General features: G+C 44.6%; 2 protein-coding genes across 2 annotated transcripts in view; one reads left to right on the forward strand and one right to left on the reverse strand.

The window, feature by feature from the left end:
• The window catches only part of LOC108161945 (trans-1,2-dihydrobenzene-1,2-diol dehydrogenase), a 23,163-nt gene continuing 11,902 nt past the window's right edge, over positions 1 to 11,261 (reverse strand). The window contains exons 2-4 of the mRNA XM_017296381.2: positions 1,379 to 1,852; positions 580 to 1,106; positions 1 to 528 (exon numbers count right to left, since the gene is read on the reverse strand). Of these exons, the coding sequence (XP_017151870.1) occupies positions 160 to 528; positions 580 to 1,106; positions 1,379 to 1,852 (1,370 nt within the window). The 3' untranslated portion in view covers positions 1 to 159. The remainder of the gene's footprint in view (positions 529 to 579; positions 1,107 to 1,378; positions 1,853 to 11,261) is intronic.
• LOC108161943 (putative mediator of RNA polymerase II transcription subunit 26) overlaps positions 6,037 to 11,261 on the forward strand; it is an 11,896-nt gene continuing 6,671 nt past the window's right edge. Inside the window, exon 1 of the mRNA XM_017296376.2 lies at positions 6,037 to 6,544. The gene's annotated coding sequence lies outside the window, so the exon portion shown is untranslated. The remainder of the gene's footprint in view (positions 6,545 to 11,261) is intronic.

Here is an 11,261-nt window from a genome sequence, read left to right on the forward strand (position 1 = left end):
TGGATTTTAAAGATAATCGGTTTATGTAAGAAATGTGCTTGGTTGACAATTTATATGTTGGATTAGACAGTTTCAAAACATGTACATTATTCGCAAACAGAAAATACATTCATAATTATGTTAATATATCCACCAGATGGTATTGTTTGCCCGCCCGCTCTATGCGCCTGCGCCTTTCTTCTTCGTCGAAAGATTCTCTGCTTCACTGGTGTCGAGATCGGTAGCAGTTTCCGTGGAATTTTTCAGATCGTTCTCCAGCTGAAACTCCGTATAAACTTCCCGGCTCCGACCCACACCTAGTTGGGCGTGGATGCTGTCCATTAGGTTGGCCAGGAGTCGGCTCTCGTTATGGTTGAACAGCTCGCTTTGGGTGCAGCCATTCAGGATGCAGTTTCGCACCTCCTCCGCCTCGTAGCACATACCTAAGCGGTTGTGATAGTGAGTGATCACCTCGTCCCCACCAGGCAGTGGGAACTCGTAGTCAGTGTCCTCGGTAATGAGACGCGTGGGACACCAATAGTTGGTCATCTGTGGGGAAAAAGTTCTATAGGAAGATCAGGGAAAGATCTGTGAACACACCTTGATGCATCCGTCTTTGCCCTGGACGATGGCCTTATTGCTCAGCTTCTCCTCGGCACTCACCTCGATGTTGGCCCAGCGGTTGTGGCTAAAAGCCAGCTCTATATTGGCCACAACATCGATATTCTCCTCGTTGAGCTTTCCCGTAGCCCGCACCTTCTCTGGCACTTCCCGATACACCCATAGCGCCAACTGTATCCCGTAAACACCAAAATCGCTCGCCACTCCCCCGTAGAGGGCCATCTTTCTCTGCGATACGGGCAGTCCGAGGGTGCAGTGTACATTCTGGACGTCGCCCAGCCGATTGCGCAGGATCAGGTGGCGCAAATAGTGGTAGGCGGGCACGCAGCGTGGCCACATTCCCTCCATGAGGAAGAGACCGCGGGCCTGGGCTTTCCGCAGCAGCTTCTCTGCATTTGACTCGCTCATGCAGATCGGCTTCTCGCACAGCACGTGCTTGTCATGGTTCAGCATCAGGTGGCAAAGTTCACCGTGCAACGGATTCAGGGGCGATATGTAAACAACATCTGACGTCAAGGAAGTAGGATTGTTAGTAGGTTATCATCAATAGTAAGAATCCATTCAAAAAACACATTTTGAAGCAGAATAAGAAATTAGGGGACTATCTATCCCAAAGCTCTGAGCTCAAAACCCATTATATCCTTATCAAACATTGCAGATAAGTAAGTTAGTAATTTGCAATAGCTAACGAAGCGAATACAAGAAACAGACGGACTTCCACTGAATGCAACTGACTGCAGATACAGCGGGAGGGAAATCATTGATTCTAAATACTCACCAACGCTTTGGCACTTGGCCAGATCCTCAAAGCTGGTGTACACGTTTTTCACTTCATATTTGTCAGCAAAGGCTACGGCGTGCGAACGATAGGCGGCCGCACAAGAGACGATCTCATGACGGTGCGGCGGCAGGACACTCAAAGCAGCAGCAAAATCATCTGCCATAAGGCTGACCGGCGCTATTCCCCACCTCAAAGTTTTGCCGTCGTCCGGTTGCGATTTGTAATCTTCCAAGTTGTTTTTGGAGTTGTCACTCTTGCCTGCGTTGTCTGTGTTGTCAGTACTTCCATCACTGCCGCTGAATCGATTGATGTGCAACAGTCGTGGGCGTGGCCTGCACATGCTAGTGTAGACGTTGCCTCTGCTTTTGCTTTTGCTGTTGTTGTTGTTGTGCTGGATGACTCTGTAGTGGTGGCGGCTCTCCGAAGCGAGTTGTCTGGACGAGCGCTTGGCGCGAAAGGTGGAGAGTGCATCTGGGGGAGACGTGGGCCGGGCAGAGATTAGTCACCTTATAGAGTGAAAACTACGACAACTCGCAGTTGAGTTCGGTTGCGACTTTGTTGTTTGTCGCGTAAAACGCATTTCATTCATACAATCGAACGTTTTTCCACGAATTGGCGAAATTGCGGGTGTTTGTTTGGGTCTCGGCAACCGGTCCCCGGTGTGGTTGTTGCCTGGGTTGGGATTGGTATTGTATGGACCATCTACGTCGAAACCAAGACGACTGGGGCATTATGTGGCGCTGTTTAGTGCGTCAGTTCCTCCATAATTAGTCATATTTGTTTAGCATCAAAACTTGCGATAACTCGCAGCGGATCGGATCGGATCGCATCGCATCGGATCGCATCGAATCGGGTCTGGTTTTTGTTGCTGTTGCTTTTGCTTTTGGCCTGGTCCTGGCCAAGTTAGGCACTACCTGGGCCTCGCACTTTGCGCCGCGTTCTGTCCGCATTCGAATTTCACTTTCTTTTTTAGAAACTAAGCATCGGACTGTTTGTATATTTATCACTGTACGAGTACTCTACTGTACCATGAGAGTAGCTTAGCTTTGCTGAGAAAAATGGTTGGTGCTTGTTAATGGGAGAAATCAAGAGACTTGTATCTTATTCAACAGCGAGAGAGATTCAAAAGAGAGACGTTTGATTATGATCAATTTTTATTATCGATTAGTACAGAAGGATATGTACTTGTAGCTTATCAATTATAGGCCAAATCATCGCTCTTTACTATCCGATTTATAATCGGATTTCTATTGTATCCCATCCTATAGCTCCTACCTATCGATCGCCAGCTAGAAGGAATGAATGTTTAGGTTATCTGTATCCAACTATCTATCATCTCAGGAATATCCTTAAAATTCATGATTGGGAGATTGGGAGAGCATTCAACATTCCCCATTTCATCTCGGGGAAGCAGCCACCTTTCGCAGCTTATTTCACTTTTCAATAATTCGAGTGCGTGCAACAATGTCCAGGGGTACGTCGAAGTGGACTGCTGGCAGCGCAGCGTAGCCCAACACCAAAAACCCAACACACATGAAAATTTGTTTATCTAATTAGCGATGCACCGGGCGACAGCAAAGACAGGCCGCCGCCGCCGCCGCTGCCGCGCTGGTGGCTTCCACTCGCCCCAACAGTGCTTTTCACCTGATTTGGCATGCATGGCAGGTGCTGTGGCCAGTGGCGGGCACGGCAAGTCGATGGCCGTAGAAATTGCCCTAACCCAAATGCAAAATAATAAAAATATGTGTGAGACCCGTCATTCGAATGCTTTTGAGAGGTGTATTTATGGTTAGCCAATGAACGAAAGTGTTCTTTGGGTGTGCAGACTCAACAAAACAAGTAGGAATGCCATTGTCGATGCGAGTACTTCGATTTTGACATACCCATTAGTCAAATTTAGTTTCCGAGTTGTACTTGCGAGTAGAAAGTTATCTAATTGGCATGCAGATAAGGCATTTAAGGGAATCGGGATATACGTTTACAATGAGAACAAAATACAATAAATCTATGGCAATGCTGCCAAAGAATCCGTTTGTACTGCTGGCAACGCCATAAACCACAAATATAAACTTTTTTTGACATTCTGGGCGTAATATTTATTTAATTAAGATGATAGTTCCGTGGATACCATCCTATTTTATGGTGAAATTTTTAAGTCTTTAAAACTTTAGTCTCTGATATCCCTGCTATACCGATCATCCAACAAGTTACATAAATCTTCACAAATACAATATACCCCATGGTCGTCTAGCACTATCGGGTATAAACAAACTCTCGCCAGTTGCCGGAAGTGTCTCTGTATGGGGACGAGTGCGAGTGCGAGTGTGTGCGTGTGGGTGAAATTATGCGCCAGTGAAAGGTTGCCTAATTTCTGTCATTAAACGACACGAGCACGAGCTGGAAATCCAACTGGAGTCGGAGTCGGAGCTGCAGATTCAGTTAGAGCAGGAGGAGCTGTTGGAGCTGTTGGAGCAGGAGGAGCTGTCGGAGCTGTACGAGCCGGGCCATAGATGACAGCTGGAGCACACAAATTTGCCATGCGTGCGTCTTTTGATGACTCTTTCCACAGAGAGCGACGACACGGCCGGAGACAACATGTTCATTAAAGCCAGAGCGGCTTTGGCAGCATCTCCTTCGTGCACCGACAAAGCAAATAAATACTAAAATTTGCATGCCTGCAACATAAATCGTCGCAAAATATTAAACAAGTCAGCAGCAACAGTTGAAATCAATAAATTTATTGATACAATTTACACGGCTGAGTGGGCCTCAGCCTCAGCCTCAGCCTCCGCCTCTGCCAATAGCCTCCTAGCACGAGCACAAGCAACAGCAACAGCAACAATGTTTGCTTAGTGGCAAGTTGCAGGCTTCAAGTTTTGCTGGCAACATGCAACACAGCCACATGCAACACATGCGCTAATTAAGAGGGGGGCCGGGCCGCAAACCACTGGCGGGGGTGCCACTCGACACTCGGGGATGGCCTTGCCTCAGAAACAAGTTAATGCGGCTAACCAAGACCAACCAAGTGACCAACTGACAGAGGAAATTCGTTTGAATACGCTTTGTACGGCGGGGGTGTGGGTGGAGGAGGAGGAGGACAACAAATTGCCAGAGAAGGGGAATTAAAATGATTTGCCAAGGCTCTATCCTTAATTTGAGCGGCAAAATAGTATCCAATTATATAAATATGTAATTGGTGGCACTAGTTGTCTACCATCACAGTCCTAGCATACTTTCAATATGCAAAACTCAATTCTTCATATCTTGTAGGCAGTATTCTCAAGTCTTGAGCTTCACTAAAGAATACTAAACATATATACATACATACGCTTAATTTTGAAAAAGAAAGTGGATTGATTTTCAAGCGCTTGTTATTCAGTACAGTACCCATTGATATGGGCATACATTACGGGTATGCAAAGGCAAAGCCATTCTAGGTTGTGAAAGTCATGTGTCAAGTTCGTTGCCAAAGTCTTTTGATTTGCAATTTTTGGTTTCTGCTTCGTTTATGTTGCGCCTTAATTGACACCATCATTTTTGTGCACAAGACAAAGGAAGGCTTTGAGGCAAGGCACATCAGCACCTGACGTGTTTCGCGTGTGCGCGTCTCCGTCCCCGTCCCCCTCACACTCCTTTCCTGACTCCTCACACCCATCAAATACGCACACGCCCATGGGGCAGAGGAGACAGCAACAACAGCGGCAGTAGCAACAATTGACAGCCAGTCATGTCATGACTATTGCCAATTGCTTTTGTCTGTTGTTGCTGTTGGCTGTGGCCCGAAGCTCTTAACATATTTTACGATTTGTGGCCCCAGGTAGAAATTTATTTGGCCACAAATTTCGGGTGTTTTTTTATGCAACCGACACGAAAAAAAGCGAAAGTCCAGAAAACCGTTGCGACTAAACAGAACCAACATCTTCTTGGGAAACATGGGGCAGGCAGCTGAAAATATGAGGCTGACTTGACAGCGAAACAATTGCAGAAGCAGCAGCTTTCTTCCATGCACAGGGATCCCTCCTAAAATCCGCGTTGCAAAAGGAGGTGGAAAAAGCTATACAGAACTCACGTAGACCAGCATTCCAATCATTCCATTCAGTTCCATATTCAAGCAGAACAATATTCCCCCCAAAAGTAGTATTGCATCTACTACTACATATTCATATGGATATTCGCTCCTGTAAAATGGTTTAGAGTGTGCTCATTCGCTTATGGGAAATTTGTACAGCGAATCAACGTATCATTCGTATCATTAGTGTCCGAATGCTTAAAATGGTCCAGGGGAACAGAAAATTAAAGATTCGAAAGAATATTTACAACAAAACCTGCGAAAGGAACTTCAACAACAACAAAGAAAACCACACCAAAAACAACAACAGCAGCAGCAGAGACTTCAACAAAAGCTACTTTAGCAACAACAAAACACCAAACAGGCAGCACAACAACAACAACAACTACAAAAAAAAGCGAAAAGACGACAACTTTGGTGACGTCGCGACGTCAGCGTCGACAGAGACAGCAACAAGTGCAGACTTGTCTGGTGGTTCGCTTGCAGTCGCTGTCGCAGCCACAGGCAGCGTCGCTGCCTCTTTTAACAGTTTCGAATTTGAGTTTTGGCCAAGACAACGCGAAATCAGTTAACAAACGGACGCGATTTGAAACGGATGCACTGGCACCAGACCAGAGAGACCAGAAAACCTGAAGATCCTCCATAAAAGTCCCCGTCAGAGACGAACGCCGAACCCCAAGCCGAAGCCGAAGCCAAAAGCCAAAGCCAAAGTCGAAGCCGAAGCCGTGCGAATGTCTGTCGTCGGTTCAGGTGTACGAATAAGAAGCTCCCAGAGCCACCTTGGCCGTCGCTACGAGTATCTTCATCGGCCGCGTTGGTCGTTTAAAAGTGAAATTTACTGAATGAAATGAAATGAAATGTTTTCTTGAAAGCCCCGTCCTCAGTGCCCGAGTCCGAATTCGAGCCCGGCCATTTTTGTGTGGATCGTATCGTGTTTTGTGTGTTTGATTATTGATTTGTGACAATTGTCAGCCAGGAAATGACTGCAAATTAATCAAATAAGAGCATTCACAAAAGGATTATAAAACGAATACAAGCCCGAAAGCCGAAAATAGAGTTGAGAATCATCGCTCCTCAGCGACCTGCATTGAATGGTAAGCTGTTTGCCAGAAACCAGATGATGTAAGATCCTGCTTAGATTGTGTAAGGCAGTGAAAGTGAGTGAAAGAATTAGTTGATGAAGTGAATGTGGTTCTGGTGAGGTTGAAAAGTGAATGATGGCTGTTTGAAAACGATCGTTGGACAGAATGAATCTGTTTATTAAGTGCGAGTTTCTTTAAACTAGGCTGGAAAGGGAGTTTTCCCTGCTTCAAAAGTTTGTGGCGTGACCTGTGATCTGTAGAAATATTTCTTGATAAAAATGCTGAACAAATATTCTCACACTGCTTCACTTCCCTCTTGATCGCTTGACAGCCTGCACAATCACTAAACGATCTGGAATGGTCGCTAGAGATCCTGTTTCGATCATATACACTATATGCGGGAGCACCTAACATACAGTCTAAATGACATGATGAGAAGTGATTTAAGATCCTGTTTGAACATTTAAGACCATGTTTGATCATTTACGATTGTGTACAAATCATGTCTGATCGCCCAAAATCATGTAAAACCATAAGCATATGATTGGTTTACACATTTGAATGATCAATGAAGATTGCTTTACAACATGTTAAGCTCATGTATGACCACCAAAGTTGATGTACGATCATTAAAAATCGTATTAAATCCACAATGTACGAGCAATTAAAAGCAAAAAATATGGCTAGGGATAAAAAACGATCGCTTCAGATCAACAAATACCACATCGTTGAACCAACATTCGCTGAAGATTGATGATTCAACCTTAACATAACGATCTTTATATGGATCATGTATCACAGCTAGCCGTATCCATTTCAGCCTTGGCTATGAAGAACTGCACGCCAGTCACGACTCATTTTTGACCATTACCATGCGATCGCTCGTTGACCATTTTCACGCATTTTCCATCAATCAACACGCGCTTTTCAATGGTCCATCGGGTAATCCGTGAGTGCGGATGCTGCACATAAATTCCCCTTTCTTTGCCAGCGAAATCGAATCTTTCTTTCTCACTTAACGATATTTGCGCACAGAATTAAGACACTGCCTATAAAGTTAAGCCGGCGCTTGGAGGGAACAAACAAATGGTCATCACTCATACGCAGTGTATGACGCCAATAGAGAGGGAGATGGAGTTGAAGCGAAAGGGAGACCCAACAGCTACTTGATTTTCCAGGCACTCCTGCATCTCGGCACATTTATCTTTCACTTAAAGTGAAGATGACATTCTTTAAATGAAATTAACTGCCGGCAACAAAAAGCTGCAACTGCAACTGCGGCTGCTAATGCTTGCCGCTGATGCTTGCTGCTGCTGAGGTTGATGCTTGTGATGCTGATGCTGATGCGATGCTGTTGATGCTGCTTCTGTTGCAGCTGCTTTGGCTGCAATTAGTATTTGTCTTTGGCTAATACGCTGCCATGTTGGTATGCATCTCAGTGCGCCAGTTTCTTGCAGTTGTTTCTGCTGCTCCTGCTCCTCATGCTGTTTTTTCTTGACCAGTTGTCGTCGTTGTTGGTTTTTATACCCTACAAGACAGTATTCGGATTTTCGGCAGAGGTTTGCAATGAACAAGACGGAAGTATTATATATTCTTTCTCATCAATTGCAGCTTTGGCACCTGCGATAATTGTTTTTATATTACTTCGCTATATCCTAAATCCTATAGCTGCCCAAAATTTTCGAAATCGAATGACTTTATCACATATGTATCTTTAATAGAAACCATGCACCTGAAAGAGTATCTAAATCGCCGGCCCTTGAATTCATTCAGTTCTTCGTTTCGTTGCTTTTTGCTTAACGCATAAAAAGTGTCGCGCACTTGAATGAATCTCTGGCTTTGGCTTTGGCTGCAGCTTCGGGTCTGTCTCTGGCTCCGACTTGGTCTTTGCTTTGCTTCGGTTGTTTGTCTATTTATTGGTCTGTTTGTTTGCTCATCGGTCGGCTTTTTGTGGCTGCTTTTTTTCACTCAATGGCCTAAGCCGGCCACTTAACAGCTGTCGCTTTGAGTGCATCTCTCACTCCATCTTTATCCATCGCTCGCTGTCCCTGTCTCTGTCTCGGTTGAGCCTTTTGGGTCTGTTTGCTGTGGGCACCCGGGCACCCGAACAGTCCGGCAGCCAGTAAGCGTTTGAGTGACTGAGTGGTGGCTTTTAAGAGACATCAATTGAAAGTGCTTGGAATGCATTTATGATAGCGGGGGAATAAAAATGATGTGTTCGCATACTTTGTACGATGTGTGGGATGCGTTTGATTGGATGCAACCCGAGTGGCATCGGGCGGGCCATGAAAGTTGATTTAACTTTGGCTGGTTTTCAGTTTAGCAAATGCATTCGGATACCGCCTAGGGTTGTAAATCCTAAAACTTGTGAAAGGATTAATTGAGATATCTAGGAGTATCAGTACTTGGACTCCACAAACGACTGAAAGTGCATTTGTGTTTCGAAATATGGCTTTACTTTTTTTTGCTCTTCAGTAAATATAAAAAGAAAGAGAGCACAAAGTGTGAGTTTCGTCTAGCCTTTAATGGGTATTCTTCTCCATGGAATATCTGCTCCTCGGGGTGTTCCACTCTTTGGTACTCTTTTCAGGAGTTCTCTGTATACATTATATTCAAGGGCAGCAATTAAAAGCCCCAAAAAGAGTTTAACACGCTTGCAGGTACTTATGATTGTATCGGATCATCACATAATACCCTATCATAATACTCACTTAGCTGGCAACACATTTCACTTGTCATGTAAACACAAAGCGAAATAATACAAAAATTATGAGTAATTAAATGCATTACAACGTGACTCTGACTTATGCAAATGGGCTGTAACACAGTGGTGAAAATTAAACAACTTACACGTGAGTGGACACTGAAGAAAACAGGCCTAACTTACAGAAGCACAGATAACCTTAAAGACGGATTGTTCATAGCTGTGGGCTGTATTTATTGATCAAATTTTCCTGAGAATTAAATTTAGCCACATCTGGAAAAGGTAGATGGGATTTTCTTCAGAAAAAAACAAGTTTTTCCCACAAAGACTAGGTTTCATTAGAAATACAGAAAGTGATCTTTTACTGACAGGTTCTGAAAGGCAAATAGACATGATTAAGACCAAGGCGCTCACTCCGTTGTACTCCAGACATTGTTTGTCTACGGTTTTCCCAATTGCAAAAAGAGCTTACGTTTATTTGAGCTATGAAACGTCACACAGTGACAGCAGCTGTTCTGCGGGCAGATTTCTTCCGGAAAATAAGGTATAAAAGAGCTCTGGAGACTGTGAAAGTTATCACAGTTCGAGTTTGAACTTGCAAACAACATGCGTTTCCACTTCTTGATTGTCCTCTTTGCCCTGCTTGCTGTGGTTGCTGCTCAAGGAAGACTACAGAGACCTCAGGGAGGATCTCAGGGCCGTCCACAATTTGGAAATGGCACTCTCTCCTACAACAGCACCTCCGCAGCCACTACCGAGGACAGCAGCACCACTACTGAGGTTGCCTCATCGTAGGATGTACACATAACCGCTACCCAAACCCCAACATTATAATAATAAAAGTTATCCTACAATAATAGAATGTTCAACACATTTTTCGTACAAGAAATCAACATCATATAGTTCTTAGGTGGATGCCAGGGTATTGGGAATACGAGTGGGTCCTAGGACTATGGGGATTTGTCTGGTTTGAGCTAATAATTAGTCATTCTACGAGTATTCCGCTGTTGGGTCTTTTTAAGTCACAAATGTTTCTTTTTCTGCGTTGCAAACAACTGGTATTAACCATATTACCGTCTGCAAAGGGTAGTCAAATGTAGGCCTATTTCATAACTCTAGCCGTATGTTGTTATAGGAAGCACTGGTACATTTGTATTGTTCATTTTCCGGCTGATAATTTCGGGGAATCATTGCTCCCAATACTTGGAAATAGTTTGTGCGAAAAGCAAAACAAATTATATGCAATTGTATGCCACTGCAGCCACTGCTGCCACTGCTGCCACTGCTACCTCCCCTTCCTGATGGTTTCCCCTCCCGCACGCACTCTGGCCCCCGTCAAGGGGTTGATCTGGATGCCGAGATGCCGTCGGCGAATTTTATTTGATTTTAATTGCTGCCATAGCAAGATGTTTGCCATTTAATGGCTTTATTTATGCGTGTAGTGATCAAGTTAATTTTTACGATTGCCGCCGAGCGACACAGCCATGGCAACAGCCACGGCAAGAGCCACACAACAGCAGCAACCGTAACAGCGGCGACACCGGCTACAAGAAACCCGTAGAGCCCGCTGCAAAATAAATGCAAATTTTCTTTTATGATCAAAAATCACAAGTTTCACTTTCGATGGGAACGAAATGCAAGCGCAAGAGCAAGCCGAAAAAAGTCAGTAAATTTCAGAAGGAAAGAAAAGACGAGACAAAAATGACAAGCAACTGCGGAGAGCAGGCAAATGATGATGATAAGAAGCCCTTAGGGCATGATCGCAAAAAAGAATCGGAGAAGTGGGAAGCGCAAGACCAGGCAGAGCGAGGAACAGCGGGAGAGGTGGAAGATTGGGTTGGTTTTCTGCAGTGAAAGATCAATACAGTGCAAGTGATACACGAAGAGCAGGCGATTGCCAGTAGTATGAATATCAGGAGAGTGGAAGTAGGAGGGGTAGAGCTACGGTGCTGAAGAAAGGTTCAGGTACAGTGAAGAAATGAAAGGAGTAAGAGTGCTACAACGCTTTGGTCAAAGATGCCGGCG

The sequence above is a fragment of the Drosophila miranda genome, chromosome 4, assembly GCF_003369915.1.
Source record: "Drosophila miranda strain MSH22 chromosome 4, D.miranda_PacBio2.1, whole genome shotgun sequence".
Classification (NCBI taxonomy): Eukaryota; Metazoa; Arthropoda; class Insecta; order Diptera; family Drosophilidae; genus Drosophila; species Drosophila miranda.